The sequence below is a fragment of the Natrix helvetica genome (assembly GCF_964273705.1).
Source record: "Natrix helvetica genome assembly, chromosome: Z".
NCBI classification, from domain to species: domain Eukaryota; kingdom Metazoa; phylum Chordata; class Lepidosauria; order Squamata; family Natricidae; genus Natrix; species Natrix helvetica.
Window position 1 is genome coordinate 99,468,491 of NC_138554.1, and position 16,486 is coordinate 99,484,976.

General features: G+C 37.4%; 1 protein-coding gene across 3 annotated transcripts; it reads left to right on the forward strand.

The window, feature by feature from the left end:
* The first annotated feature begins 14 nt into the window (after positions 1 to 14).
* Positions 15 to 15,252, forward strand: HNRNPA2B1 (heterogeneous nuclear ribonucleoprotein A2/B1). 3 transcript variants are annotated; one of them, XM_081933400.1, is made up of 13 exons: positions 15 to 242; positions 3,252 to 3,362; positions 5,779 to 5,925; positions 6,578 to 6,788; positions 9,489 to 9,590; positions 9,670 to 9,750; positions 9,927 to 9,989; positions 11,058 to 11,180; positions 12,313 to 12,435; positions 12,820 to 12,902; positions 13,052 to 13,965; positions 14,248 to 14,352; positions 14,979 to 15,252. In XM_081933400.1, exons 1-10 carry the CDS (start codon positions 204 to 206, stop codon positions 12,879 to 12,881), a joined length of 1,062 nt encoding a protein of 353 aa, XP_081789526.1. In that variant the 5' UTR covers positions 15 to 203; the 3' UTR covers positions 12,882 to 12,902; positions 13,052 to 13,965; positions 14,248 to 14,352; positions 14,979 to 15,252. The 3 variants fall into 3 exon arrangements, with proteins under 3 accessions (XP_081789526.1, XP_081789527.1, XP_081789528.1); XM_081933401.1 differs by having other exon boundaries at positions 16 to 233; XM_081933402.1 differs by lacking the exon at positions 15 to 242 and adding an exon at positions 1,651 to 1,794.
* The last annotated feature ends 1,234 nt before the right edge of the window (positions 15,253 to 16,486 follow it).

A 16,486-nucleotide genomic window follows, 5' to 3' on the forward strand; every position in this document is an offset into this window, starting at 1 on the left:
CGTTCCCGCCCTTCATTGCGTCGCCAGCAGAGTCGTTGGACGCTTCGCGCACTCTTCTTGCCGCCGCCGTTGCGTACGCCGCGCCCAACCGAGGAGACCGTCGGACAGAGGCGAACCGGTAGGGTCGCTTCAGCAGCTGCAACGGCCAGAAGAGAAAAAAATTCGCGTGCTCCTTTATTTCTTTTTATTAATCGCCGGCCGAAATGCCTCGCGGAGATCGGGAGAGCGATTGGGTGAGTGAGGTAACGGACGGCGTGGTTTAGTAATGGCCGACTTCTCTACCCCCCCCCCCCCACATTCATTGTGTCCTTAACGGGTTCTTTCGCGGGCAGTGGGCGGGTAAGTCTTCCAAAGCCAGGAGGAAGAGAAAATGGCGGGCGAGGGGCGAAGGAGGGGGGGCTAAATTTGATTCTCAACGCTTTTAAAAGCGGCGCGGAAGATTGTGGAGGGAGGCAGGCGAAGCCATGAGTGTTTAATGGCGGCCTGTTGCACGTTGGCTTTAATGTTTCCCTCAGGCGCTTATCTGGCCGGCAGATACAATAAAATGCAAAACACGGAAACAATGCACAGGCGGCATTTTTCCCTGTAGTATATTTAAATGTCCAAAAAGAATACTCATTTATACATTTATTCTCGATCTAGCAAATAAGATGGTAGGTTAAAGGGAAAAATGGAGTCTTCATGATCCGTAACATTTTGGCGCGATTATTGTTCGCCGACCTTCTGAGGCAATTTACGGGGGGGAAATTTGGCGATCTGCTTTTGTTGCTTTTGGGTTTTACGGGAATTATCGAAAAGGATCCAGATGATGAATAATAATTGCTTTTCTCTGATTTTTCGGCCGTGCTCGAAAGCAGCCGGTTGCATCCGTACACTAAAAAAACTCTTGATGACTAGACGATTTTTATTAATGCAGTTTTGATACTATATTTAATTATAATACACATTTGTATAGTATATAAATAAATACACAATACACTGGAGTAATTTATATCTGCTTAATTACATCATTGTTTCCAGTGTAACTATAAGTCTGACGAATAATTTACAAGTATTTACTTAAAATTCTATACACCACAATGTTTCACGTGGTTATAACCCTAAAATAGGATAGAGTTCTGTGAATATTTAAATACGCAGGAGTTAAGGCCGCCATTAGTGATGGAGTCGTATTCTGAAACGGCATTTGCGCGAAATGTGTAGCTGATACAATGTGGAAATAAAAGTTCGTAGGGTTGTTGCGGAAACGGCTATCTGGATGGCGCGTTGGTGCCTGTTAAGATACTAAAATGCGGCACAATACGCCATTAGCGTAGGATCTAGAGATGACGCATAACTTGTTCGTTGGAACACTTGGTGGCGCAATTGGCGGGACTTGGTGTCTTACAAGGAAGACGTTAATGGAGAGGAAGGTTCTGGAAGGGCCGGCGGCCGTTGAGAAAAGGGGAGGGGACAATTGTGGCGAATTCGTCTCCTTAAATCCGTTCAGTAATATTTCGCTCTACCGACGATGACAGGAGAGCAACGGACTTAAAAGTCCTAAATGAATGCCTAGGGCGAAAGCGCAACTTCGATACCTCTTTAATACAGTACTACAAAGGGAGGGCAGAACGCATGCGCAGACGGGAATAAAGTACTCCTGGGAACGAGTCTCCTCCCTCCCTCGGTGTTCGTCGGCGCCATTTTCTCTTATAGTCCGCTGAGGAACTCGGTTTTTCGGAACCGTCACATGGCGGAGCCATCTTCGGTTGGGAGGCGGAGACTCGGCAGGTCTCAATGTTAACCGCTTCAGAGGTGAACCCAACTTTTTCAAATGGTTTCTTGTCGTTTCAGAATCACACTCTAAGGCTGTAGCCGGATAAATCGCTATCTGAAAATTTTCCATCATATATTTTAATGTCTGCTTTTGCAGGAGGTTGCATATAAATTTACGTATCTGTTTTAGTCTAGAAAATTATGCAAATCAACTGCTATAATTATTTATGGTTCGGTTAGAAATTAGATTTGTAATGTCTATATTAGGTATGGAAATTTTGGTACAATTTTTTGGGGGGGAGTCAGGTTTTCATAGGTTTATGAATGGACTAACTTAAGGATGGCCAATGGAACATTGAATGGAAAAGTTGTCTATGATGATAGACAAAGTACTACAGATTTCTGAATTTTAACTAACAATGCTTATTAAAACATAAGCTTTATTGAGTTTTTTCTATATTTGTTGGAAACATTGCTATAACAACCATTTTGATATAAGCATAATATATGCTAACTTTGTGACATGGGAAAATTTCTTATTTTTGAAATGTTAGATATGTACAGGACAAAATTTCCATTCAAAAGTTTCTAGTATGACATCTTGGTTGATTAGAGAATAATGGATAGATTTCTGCAATAGACCAAGTTCCTTTGAATCCCTGTTCTGTTAGAATTAATGACAAGGTGCAAAAACAGTATGGCTCAAAAGGCCTGCATAGAATATCTGTTTTAAAACAATAGAATTATATTGGCTTTTATTTGATTACTTATCATTCATTTTCTCAACTGGGGGACTAACCAGTTCTCCACATCATCATCTTATTACATCTCTAAGCAAATGCTTTAGATTTTAAATAGTAATGCAACTTAAAATTTTATCCTTTGAAAATGTGACTTTTTTTACTTAACTGGTGATTTACATTGTTATTTTGAAACTTTCTTTAGTCAGAAGGGCCTACTCACAAATTTCTGTTGAAATATCTATAACAATAAAGACCAACATTTCTCCATCAAATCTTTAGAAACCTCAATACATTTGAATTAATGTATTTGTGTGAATAAATAAAATTACAATTTAAACAAAGGAAGCAAAATTTCCTCTTCAAATTAGTTACATGTTTTGGAAAGGTGACTTGGTATATTAATAATGATGGCATCTTGCAATTCATTTTTATTTCAGTTAAGTGATAGCAGATATTTTATTCTATAAATTACCTCATTCAATTCTATATTGTAAAACGAGTGTAGGTTCTTTCACGCTATCAACTTTTATATTTAAAATACAGCAAAACTGTAGCAAAACCCAAATCCATACCAAACATAAATATGTAGGAATTACAATTTTTGGAAATTAATTTTACTATAAATTTTTCATAAAATGTAAGGTATATTATACATGGTTTAGATTATCCTATAGTTGAGCTATATTGCTCAACTTTGTTTTAAAAAGCCAATGTTGTAAAAGGTGTAAACTTAAGTTTTTTTGTTTTAATCAGAGGGAAAAGGAGCAGTTCCGCAAACTATTCATTGGCGGCTTAAGCTTTGAAACAACAGAAGAAAGTTTGAGAAGCTACTATGAGCAATGGGGAAAATTAACAGATTGTGTGGTAAGTTTTGTTTATGTGTGGTTAAATTTTTTTGACTACTTGATTTAGATTGTCTAATCCTGTGGTTCATAAATAACAATTTTTATTTCTGCCAAGTTTTGAAAAGGAAGAGGATGGTAAGCTAAAATAATGATTCGCTTTTATTTTAATATTGTAATCCCATAAAGTGGTTTACAAATCATGATTTCTTTGGAGTGTGTCCACATTAAGCTAAATCAATAAAAATACCTCTTAATATTTTCGGATTATATGCTGATGGTAAAGCACACACAATGCTACATAGTATGCCCCAGATTTAATTCTATTCTTCTGAAGAAATGTGACTTGTTAATCAAAATAATACTGAGTTACTGAATGGTACAACATTTTGATTTAGAATTTTAAAAATGTTAAGTTCTTGAGGTGTAAACGATATACCGTATTTTTCAGTGTATGTCGCGCCCTCTCCCCCAAATGGGTGGAAATGCCTACGCTTTATACAGCAAATGTTGCCAAGCCTATGCCCCCCACCATCCCCATCCGGCTTCTGCCTCCCAACAATTTGCTTCCTTGCAGCAAACAGCCTGGTCAGCTTCAGCACAGCCTGATTCAGCATGAGCAGCTGATTGGTGGTTGGATCTGCCTCCCAGAATACCGCAAATTGGCTGTTCCAGGCTCCGTGCGCCCCGTTTTCAACCCATTCCAGTCGGTGGGAATCCCTGCCGCCTGGAACGGGCTGAAAATAGGATACGGAGAGATGGCGATGGGCAATGGCGATCCGCAAGGAGGCAAGTTGTTGAGAGGCATAGGCAGAACTTTTCTTTCTTGTTTTCCTCCCCAAAAGGTAAGTGCGTTTTATAGTCCAAAAATATGGTAGATATGTCAAGGCTATGATAGTACAGTGATAGTACAGTATAGGGTTAAGGAAATATATTTTATTGATTGATTTTTTATGAGTAACTCAAGGCATCAAGCATACTTAATACTTTCCCCACAACACAGACCTGTAAGATAAATTTTGCTAGATAGTGACTGGCCCAAGGTCATAATAGTTCAGGGGGGTCTAACTCAAGGCCAATGGGCCGGACTCGGCCCGCAGTGTGATTAGATCTACCCTGTGGGGCCACCCTGGCAACAGTGAAGCACCAGCCTGCGGGGCCTCTGCCAACGGAAACGGGGGCAGCATGAGGCTGTCGCAGCTGAAAATTGAGCTCCGCTTTCGCTGGCAGACAGTTGCAAGAAGCCATCACAACTGAAAACAGCTCACGGGTCCCATTTTCACTGGCAGAGCGCTTGGGCTGCCATAGGCAGAGCGCTTGGGCTGCCATAGGCCTGACACAAATGACATAAAGGTTAAAAAACCCTGATGCGGCCCTCAAAGAAATCAAATTCACACCCCCATCCTAGTTGGTTTTTCCTGCCTAAGGCAGGGCAGAACCCAATTTCCAAGTGAAATCAAGCTGGATCCCAAGTATATATGCTTTGTTATCTTTAAGAACAGGGGTCATCAAACTTTTGGATCCCAGGGACTATTAAATTCATAATTTTAAATCCCATGGACCACTAATATACATTTTTTAGAAAGATAAAGAGTATTTAGTGCCATGATAGCGAATCTATGGCACATGTGCCATAGGTGGCCTGCGGAGCCATATCGATGGGCATGTGAGCTGGGCACTAGATAGTATTTTTCTAAAAAATGTCAGGAAACAGACTGTTTTCGGCCTCCAGGAGGGTGGGGAAGACCATTTCCCCCCTCCCCAGGCTCTAGACCCGCTTTCTAGGAGCCTGGGGAGGGCAAAAAACCGGTCCACCGTGCCAAAAGCGGGGTGAGGGTGCCTAGAATTATGGGTGTGGACGCACAGCACTCGCTCCACTTTTGGCACACAATGGCAAAAAGGTTAGCCATCACGATTTAATGCAATATAAAAAATGCAAATAATTTTTTCTGCAGACCACCAGTTGATGACCACTGTTTTAAGAATATGTGATATTTTGAGCCACAAAGGCATTGGATTTCTCTTGAAAACCATGCTTATACTCAACATTCATGTAGGCCTTTACCACAGTTATTAAATTTACTGTTACATATTAATGTAGCTGATGCTTTTGCTCCTATAACTTGTTTAATTAAATTTAGGCTTTAATATATATTTCAAAGTAAATGTATTGAGAATGTAGTTTAAAGTGCACATATCAATAGTGAATTGTAAGTGTACACAAAATACCTATTTCAAATAATCAAAGGTAGATAATGTATACATTGCTGAATTTTCCATTTAAAATACTTTAAAGAATATTATTGAAGGTGAATCAATTATTTTTCATTTTTAAAAATTGTGGAAGATTTTATTAATGATAAAAAGTATAAATGTTGGGAATGCCTGGCAATAGTACTTCAATAACTTGAGATTGTTTTAAATTTGTCATCTTATAGGTAATGAGAGATCCTGCAAGCAAACGTTCACGAGGATTTGGTTTTGTAACATTTTCATCTATGGCTGAAGTTGATGCAGCAATGGCTGCCAGGCCTCATTCAATTGATGGAAGAGTAGTTGAACCAAAAAGGGCTGTAGCCAGAGAGGTAAGTTTTGAAATGTGGAGCAGCATTACAAAATGCTTTTCTATCCTTTTATAAAGGCAGAGGTTTTAAAACATTTATAATAAATGGGGCAGCATTTTAAGCTTTTCAGATGTTGCTAGATTCCAAATTGTAGATAATATACTTCATAAGAAAATAATAGTCAGGGATCTGCATATCATCACATCCAATAGGTAGAAAAATGAAAATAATTTAAAGGTTACAATATTCAATAAATTAATAAAAATAATTAGTATTAAAACAGTAATGGAGACCAAAGATACGAATTCATTATAATAGGAAGAAATTTAGTAGTATTTTGGAGCAGTGAGGGCAATTAATGACCAGAATTATTTTAGTGTGCATTTTTAAAATACAATGAGAGCTGTCCTGATCTTGAAACAAGGCTGCTTTGAGATTGAAACATTTTCAATATGATTGGAATGAAAAAAAATGTTTTTCAAATCCTTACCAATGAAACCCCTGATTTGCAGAAGTCCATGGAATAAATCAGTTTCAAATTTCTCTCCTTTACCCAATACCAGAACCCCTTAATTTATATCACTATTAATTGTCCCCAGGGAGAAAGATGATGTCCGCCATTACCTTAGCATAGTCAGGTTTTCTTTAAGTTTCAATATACTATTTTTTCAAGGAATCTGGCAAGCCTGGAGCTCATGTTACTGTAAAAAAATTATTTGTTGGTGGAATTAAAGAAGACACTGAAGAACATCACCTCAGAGACTACTTTTCAGAATATGGAAAAATTGATACAATTGAAATAATTACAGACAGACAATCTGGCAAAAAGAGAGGCTTTGGATTTGTAACTTTTGATGACCATGATCCTGTGGATAAAATTGTGTGTAAGTATCCAGAAATAGGTATGTGAGTGAGATGTTAGAGATTGTAGTTAAATTGTGTGTGTGTGAATTGTAGCCATTGCCAGATTGGGTTTTATTAATAAAGTCATTTGTGCTACAGTTACTAGTTATTTTTAGTTAGTTTGAAAGCAAGTTTGTTACCTTGCTACTTGCAAATTTAGGAAATGCAAAATCAAAGGCAAGTAATAAATACTTTGAATTGGTTAGCATTCAATAAGAATGTTTCAGTAAAGTGGCTATACTTTAGTATTTGGAGAATTGATGGGGTGATACCAGACTTGATAATTTTTTGACAAATCTTTGCTGAACAGTGATGTTAAAAATAAAATTCCTGCTTTAGAGCAGGAAAGAGTATAGAAAACTGGCTTGTGACTTTAGGCCAATATTAAGATACTTCAGGCATTCTGGATAGTCAGGTAGGATTGAACCCAAAAATTTTGTAGCTTAAGGAAAGTATTTGTTAAGTGACTTTTGCTCCATTTTATTACTTTTTTTGACATAGTTACAAGTGAATCACAATTGTTAAATGAACCATTTGGTTATTAAGCAAATCTGGCTTTTCCCATTGTCTTTGCTTGTCTCCTGGGAAAGTTACAAATCATGATCATATAATTCTGGGATAGCGTAGCTGTGATAAATAACAGGTAGTCCTAGAGCCATTTGTTTAGTCACTGTTCAAAATAGTAATGGTACTGAAAAAAATGCCATGACCATGTTTCATACTTAACAATTGTTGGAGCATTCCCATGGTCATATGATCAAAATTTGGATGCTTGGCAATTGACTGATGTTGGAGTGACCCAGGTCATGTGATCACCTTTTGTGATCAGTCCAGCAAAATGAGTGGGAAACCCAGATTAATTTACTAACTTAACGACTAAATTGATTCATTTAACAACTCACAAGAAAAGTCGTAAAATGGGTCAAAACTCTTGAGAGATGGGAATGAGAAGGAGGGAGGGAAATTGGAATGAATAGGAGGGAGGATCTGAGGGAAGTCCTCATCCCCTTGTCCCCCCTCCTGGTGGTCTCCCATCCTAGCGCTGAGGATGCTTTGCTTACAAAGCTGGGTCTCATCACATGGAGAGGAAGTGGGCCTCCCTCTGACCCATGCAGTTTGCCCTCCTGCACCCAGCATGAGCAACCTGTTCAAAGAGAGTGAGCACAGCAGCAACCACCTTGAGGAAGAGGTAAGTGCTCGGGAAAGCGGGGCTGGGCTGCGGGATCCTGGTGGCCCGGGAGCTTGAGGGCCAGACTGGGATCAGCAAGGGACAGCAAGGCTCCTGGTGCATGGGGCTTTGGCACTCGCCCTCCCTGGTCTCGCCTTTCTTCGCTGGACACTGCCAGATCCCCCCTCCCAGCCTTGCCTGATCCCCCCCAGGAGGTGGAGGACGGCGCTGTATGTGGAAGCACAAAGAAGAAAGTTTGCAGGAAGCTTCCAAATCAAACTTCTGCCTTGACAGATCAGATGGTGGGGGTGTTGTATGAGGCAAAGCTGCCCCAACAAGCCAGCATCCTTACCACAACAATTGGAAATGGGGATTCCCTTTTGAGAAGCCTCCCTTGTGCACTGTTCCCCTGCCACCTCTTGTTCTCCAGAGATCTGCCAAGGCAGAAGTTGGACTCAGGAAACTGCTTCCTGCAAAGTTCTTCCTCTACACTTCTACACATAGCAGCAGCATCCTCCCACTCTTGCTTTTCTGAGAAAGGGCATGGGACAGGAAGAACCAAAGATATTTGGGACTGGGAGAAGGCTGTCTACTTTGGCATGATGTGCACATGCGAGCACACACATACCACACACAAATTTCAAGCTTGGAGACTTAGCCACATCTGAGTTTGAAAACTGCCAATTATGCCTGGGCTTGGAAAAAGGCCCTTTCCTTCCTCTGGTTAAAAATCCCCAAACTTAAGAGTGCAGTGTGTGTGCGCGCACGTGTTTTTAGTTGCCAGCAGTTTGGCGAGGCTTCTGGGGCACCAAATTGTCCACATGTCGAGCTAGTCACGAGCTAGTGTGACATGTTTCATCTCAACCTAGCTGTCCTAAGTCAGCTCACCCAGAGAGTGGTGTCGAGCTGGCCACGCCCACTTAGTCACAGCAACCCGGCTGTGACCATCTGGCCACTCCCCCCTAGCTGCTATGAGTCGCCATAGTCTTATGCAAATCGCTCTTTAAGGGCAACCATAATGCTGATGCGGCTCTCAATGAAATTGAGTTTGACACTCGAAAACAAACTAAGTTACTTTTCATTGCAGTTGTAACTTTGGTCATTAGGCAAATTATCGCAAGCAGAGCACTATCTGTACTTCTAAAAATTGCTGAGGCTATCCAAATTGATGTGTAAAGCTCTGAAATTTAGGAGGAAATATTGGCTGCATGCTTGAAATTTACAGACTGCAGCAAAACTGCCTGCTACCTTATTTATGAGAATTATTGAAGTTTGGATGAATAATACTTTTAAAATTAACATATAGATGTATGAAAATGAAATGATGAGATTCACCCATCCTTCATATGCAATTATTTCAAAAAAAATATCTTTGAACCTGACGTAACCAGTGATTCAGTTGAATTACCTCTTCTGATTACAATTAAATTCTGTTTTGCTAATAAGCTTGGTTGCTACTCTGTGAAATTAGTTGAGATTTTTATTCTTTGTCTAAAATTTTATATTTTAACAGTACAGAAATACCACACAATCAATGGACATAATGCAGAAGTAAGAAAGGCTTTATCAAGGCAAGAAATGCAAGAAGTTCAAAGCTCAAGGAGTGGAAGGGGAGGTATGTTTGAACTGCATTATATTTAAATTAGTTATTTTTAAAAATAATATATGAGGTAATTTAAAAAAAATACTTACAGGTAATTTTGGCTTTGGAGATTCACGTGGAGGTGGTGGAAACTTTGGTCCAGGACCAGGAAGCAACTTCAGAGGTGGATCTGGTAAGTCAGAAAATTACTCATACAATAAAGACTTCCTAATATCTTCCATTGCATATTTTTGATCCAGGACTTCATAAAATTAACAGCTAAAAGTAAATCCTGACAGCCAAGCAGACCGTTGTTTTATAAGAATCTGACTCATAATGAAGTTAACTTCAAAATGGTTTCTTCCACAGATGGCTATGGAGGTGGTCGTGGATTTGGTGATGGATACAATGGATATGGAGGGGGACCAGGAGGTTAGTATACTGAATATTTTTATTTTGGAGATATTGAAATAATTTTAAAAAATAATGAAATAGCATCATTAATACAAATTATTTAGTGGATTCATCTAAAAATTAATTAATATGTAAGTATTGGAACTCCCAATTAGATTTATGTCTGTTTTGAATATTCGTAATAATGTTAGTCGTTCTTTGTCTAAAATCTATTGTAAGTCATGCATGTATTGTCTAATATAATTTGATAATTCTTCTAAGTTCTGTTCAGTTTTATATATGTGTAAATACTGATTGAGGTCTAGTTTGGCTTAGTTGAGGCACCGTGCTAGGAACCAGAAGACTATGAATTAATAGTCCTGATCTAAGCATAAAGCCAGCCAATTACTTTGGACCAGTCATTCATAGTCAACCCTAGGAAGAAAGCAAACTGTGACCAACTTAGAATGTTGCCAAGAAAATTGCGTGGAATGGTCCAGGTGCTAGAAGTCAAGGCTCATTTGAAGGTACCCAAATTAATGTAAAATATGTTACAAGTATTGTCATATTATATAGTAATAATATAATATACTATTACATATTACAAGTATTCCAGCAAGCAATAATTAATGAATTATTCAACGAAGGCATAGACACTGCTTACATAAACTTACTTCAATCAATATATGAAAAACAATATTACAATATTGATATAAATATTTCTTGATATCAAGACAGCCTTCTTTAACCACCAGTGGGATATGAATGTAAAAATATGTCAGTCAACAATAGATTTGATGAAAGCAAAATTCAAATATGGAAAAAAGTATCAGTTCAAAGCTAGGCTTGCAGTCAAACATTTTGGTCAGAAGTTATTTTCTAATTTGAAAACAGGACTAAAAAGCAATTATTTCCCACAGTGATAAATTATCGCCAGAGAAAAAAACCCACTTTGTTTATTTAGAAATTTCCAATAAAAGTTCCAAATAGTCTCATAGTTAATGAGATCCCTGTATTATGATTGTGTAATTGCTATCTTAACATGATTTCACTTTATGTAGATAGTTATATTACAAGTGTATTTATCTAAGTCTTATATTATAACAGGTGGCAATTTTGGAGGCAGTCCTGGTTATGGAGGAGGAGGAAGAGGTGGATATGGTGGAGGAGGACCTGGGTACGGCAACCAGGGTGGGGGCTATGGAGGTGGATATGACAACTATGGAGGAGGTAACGATTATTTAAACATTTGAGAATAGTTTCCTAACCTAGTTAAGAAATATGTATTGATCATACCTAAATTTCAGAAAACACCTTGGCATGACTTCACAAAACATTACTGGAGTTAATGGCCAATAATGTCCATAAATTATGTTTAGAATTATATTTTATATTTCTTCTTTCATCTTACACAGGTAAACCTCAAATACTAGAACAAAGTTAGCATGTAGCAAAAATGTTAAAATGTGTAAAATATATTCTACTAATAGTACCATATTTTCCTCAAAAATAAGACCTAGTCTTATTTTGTTTTGAACTTGAACATAAGCACTCTGGCTTATTTTCGGAGAGGTCTTTTTTTTTAATGCAGGAGGCAGTGAGCATGGGGACCAATGGGAGTGGGAGCGCAGTTTTCGCTGGCCTCACCCTGTCTGTCCCATTCTGCTTGCCCACAGTTGCAACAGGCCAAGCTCTCTGCATACTCCAGCCTCCACTCAGCCTGTCTGCTGGCCCAGCTATTGCTGGGATACTTCTCAGCTGTGGTGGCATGCCAAGAGCTAGGCCCCAATTGAGGTTGCAGGCAATGGGATGGAGAGGGCAGGACTGATGGTAGCTGCCCAAACATTTTTCACCCAGAGGGAGACGAAGCTAATAGCTCAGTTTCAAAATGTTCCCTTTGTAAGCACATGAAGCTTTGAGTCTCTGTTGGGGCGAAAAGTGGTTGCCTATGGGCACTTGGGAATGGAGCAATTTGCTCCACTCTGTCCCCCCAGTTTACCTGCGGCAAGCAGCCACCCGCTTGGGATGTCAGGATCACCTGCCTCCTCCATGTCTCTGCTTGCTGCCGGTGCCACAATACAAACCTCCCGTGAGTCAGGCAGACATGCAACATGTCCGGATCCCGTCTTCTCTCCTCCCCCTCCCTCCATGTCTTTCCATGCTGTTGCTGGTATTTGTATGCGCTTGCTACCTCTTGGGTTGCACACACCCATCTCCGGGTCTTATTTTGGGGGAAACAAAATATAACTACTGTTATCATAATACAAGGTCGTATTGAAATGATGCCAAATCATGTTTGATTACACTTCTTGTATTCACAGTAAAATTATCTTTGAAATGAACAAAATACTTTTTTATGCAGGCAATTATGGAGGTGGGAATTACAATGACTTTGGAAATTATAACCAACAGCCTTCAAACTACGGTCCAATGAAAAGTGGAAATTTTGGTGGAAGTAGGAACATGGGAGGACCATATGGTGGAGGTAACATTGAACAAGAAGTATTTTCTGATTTCTTATCACTTCGTTGATTTTATTAACAAAAACAGAACAAGTGAGATAGATGTATTTTTCTAAGCTGCTCTTTTTTATTAATGTAAGCCAACAGGTTAACTCCATCTTCTGAAGTAATGTTCCTAAGATTTAAGCAGCCACCATAAACTACAACTTTATTCAGTAGAAAATAATTTGAATTGGACAGTCCTGAACATACTTTATGTATTCAGTTATTTTTAAAGTTTTCCTTGGTTAATTAAAACGATAAGAGATATAATATACTCGTAGAATTAAATGAAATTTGGCAAAATAATGAGAAATCATTTAGGGGTAAGTTCTGTTACTAATTGTTTTCTGTTTTTACTAACACAGGAAACTATGGTCCTGGTGGAAGTGGTGGAAGTGGGGGATATGGAGGGAGGAGTCGTTATTGAACTTCTGTAAGCTTTTCATGGGTGAGTGTACATTTAATATAAAATTGCAGTTTTTCTTAGTTTTAGCTGCAGGGGTAAAAGCTTTTTAGGGTCATATTATCTTTCCTTTAAAAAAAAAATTGGGATAACTTCATAACCTATTTTTTTACTCTTTACTTCTGTTGAAACAGGCTTCACTGTATAAATAGGAGAGGATGAGCCCAGAGGTAACAGAACAGCTTCAGGTTTTCGAAATAACTTTGTTAAGGAAACACTTATCTCAGTCATGCATAAATATGCAGTGATATGGCAGAAGACACCAGAGCAGATGCAGAGAGCCATTTTGTGAATGGATTGGATTATTTAATATCATACCTTACTGTGGAGGAAGGATTGTAAAAATGCCTTTGAGACAGTTTCTTAGCTTTTTCATTGTTGTTTCTTTTTAGTGGTCTTTGTAAGAGTGTAGAAGCATTCCTTTGATAATGTTAAATTTGTAAGTTTCAGGTGACATGTGAAACCTTTTTTAAAAAAATTTCTCTAAAGTTTTGAAAAGCTATTAGCCAGGATCATGGTGTAATAAGACATAACGTTTTCCTTTGAAAAAATTTTTAAGTACGTGTGTAGAGTTAAGAAGCTGTTGTACATTTATGATTTAATAAAATAATTCTAAAGGAAATGTTGTGTAATTATAGATTTATTTAAAATATATTGTAAATTAAGGCAAGGAGTGGGTAGTAGAAGGTCCCACAAATACTATAAATTTGTTTGTTGTACATGTAATATGTTGGTTAGATGTTTTCTGTAAATTACCAGATTAATAACTAGATAACTTAAGGGATATCTCTGCAAAGAGAAACACCTTTTTAGATCTTTTAGATGCTGCTGCTTCCATGGCAAGTAAAGGAAATATCCCCAGCGAGGTACTGTTCCAGGGACACAGGTCTAGTGCAAAAGAACTCTTGAGAACGGCAATTAAGTTCAGCCAGTCTTAAAAGCTGTGCTGTACTTCTCCAAAGCTTTAACTACAGTAGTTTTAAGGATGCCAACGAGAGCTGAGGGTTCTAGAGCAAAATAGTTCTAAGCTTCAGTTAAACCACTTTAGGTAAGATCTTATTTACTTTTCCTTTTTTAATATTCGAAAAACAAGAACTAATACTATATGACAGTGTACTGTTTCAGTATAGTGGTTATATTATCTAGTTTAACATAGCAATGAACCAAGTTAACAATTGTGCACTGGAAAATTTAACAATTCTTGTTTTTGTTTGGGGGTTTGGGTATTATTCTATTTTTCATTTGTTGGTTGGTTTCATTTTTTGCTATTATATTTTTATTTATTTTTAACTTCAGCTGCTTAACCTATCTTTTCCCTACTGGAATCTAGCTTTATGCACCATGGACAAGCAATAGACCTGCTGAGCAAATGAACCAGCCAAGTGTCCATTAATGATTTGCAAGGGTTCCATCCCTGCTATGGGTAGTTAAAATGGTATGTTGCAGCTTTTTGAAATGGTACAATATCTTATTTTACCAATTCTTATATATTAAAACCTAAAATTGAAAACGGGCTCTTCAGAATAGGACAGTTGGATATCTGTTCTTCGATACAACATATTTTGTATTATAGAACTTGGGCTTGAATTTTATGTGTGAAAGTGAAATTTATGCAGACTTTGCATACAGAATTCTTCCCCTCACTGGTCTTGTCAACACTATATAGCAATATGAATTTAGCGAATTGAAGTATCATGTGGTATTCAAATTCAGCTAGCTTACAAAGAGTGTTTTCGTTGCATATATTCTAACACTGCACAATGTAAAATTATTCTGTTACTGAATCTGTAATTACCCTCAATATGGTGGACATGGATTTTTTTTTTTTTTTTTGCTTAGAGGGATATTCTGTTTAATATAAATTAAGACTTTAACTCCAGAATCTTCAGTTTTAAATACTCTTATAATTACCCTTTAACAATTCTATGTTGGCTTTGTACAACTCGCACACTTAAAAGCCTGGCCTTGCCTCATCATTTTCTAGCCATTTGCTGAATTTTTTCCTGTGATACAATGAGGCTTCTGATAAACTTCTTCAGATACTTTCTTTTTCTTTGGCAGGAAGGTGCCAATGCTGCAGGTAACTAATGAAGAAGTGGTCAACCACAGAAACTTCAAGAAATAAGATATTTCTTTTCTCTTCACAAAATAGTTGGTTTACTGATTTTTATTAAACCCTTTATAGTTGATGATTTCAGATGCAGCCTATTGTAAATTAGTCAAAGCTTTACAAATGAAAGGTATACTTTTTCTAAAATTCAGACTGACAGGAAATCAAGACTAATGTAAATACTGGATTTTTATAAGTGTTATAATAAACTTTTGTTTAAAAATATTCCTAGTCTGATACCATATTACCATTTTATGCACATCCCAAATGATAAAAAAACAGTTCTTCAATGCAGTGTGAGCTGTACCAAATTGCATACTTGTCGGCATCATCGTGCGTACTAATATACTGCTGCAAGACATGAAAAATAGGGCAAAATGGCATTAAGAAGAGAGGAAATACTATGCTTAATTACAGAGTTTTCAGGATCATATCTATCCATTTATCTTCCTTTTTATGTCCAGTGACTGCAGCATAGTATAACCTAAGCATAGCAGAATCAAGAATCAGCTGCAGAAATAATTCTATGAAAGTCAAATATAACGGAAATACTACAGCATTCTACAAAATGGGACATATTGTCCCTTAGCATCTTAAGCAAATGTTACTTTTTTAACATCAAAAAAAACCATTGCCTATACTGCTAGGGAAAGCAACAATATTCTGAAAAGGTGCTTATTCAGTGAAAGTGGATAAGGAACTATATAAGACTAGTTACAAAAATGAGTTGGGCAAAATTGCTGATAATTTTATTTGTATATACCTTATGTTTGAGTACATAATACAATTTATACAATAGCAACTGCAATGCATAGAAATACCAGTATTATTAAGAGTGTATTTAGTTGATAATTATGTCTTTTGCCACTCTTCAAAACTATAAAGTTAAAATTTAAAGCAACTAGTGTAGAATATATTGCCATTTTTTTCAGTGCAGTTTGAAGTATGGGATTCTTACGAATAGAAAGGTAAAATCAATGGAATATAGTTAATTTGGTCTTTAAAGGTAATGATAGAATAATTGCATATGCCCATCATGAACCCTAATTCCTCTTAAAGGCGTATTTAATGAAAAACATTGAATTAAGTACAAGGCTGGTACAGGTAGTTATTGACTTAAGATTGGATGCTTAGCAACTGCCACAAATGTTTTTAAATCTGTCACTTTCACATGATGACTTGCTTAATAACCAGCATGACTTACTACCACAATTGTGAGAATTAAGGTCATAGCTTTGTGTTTTATATACATTAAATATTTTCAAAAACAATAATATGGGGATCTTAAACAGATTGGAAATGATACGAAGTCAACTGTTTTTATCAGAGGTAGATTTGTGTAAAATAGCTAAATCAGTAGGTAAATACATATTGGTTCACTGGGTTATGAATTTAACAGTATTATATAAAATTATCATTGGAATTAAGAAGAACCCCCCTCCCCTCAAAAAAGTAATGA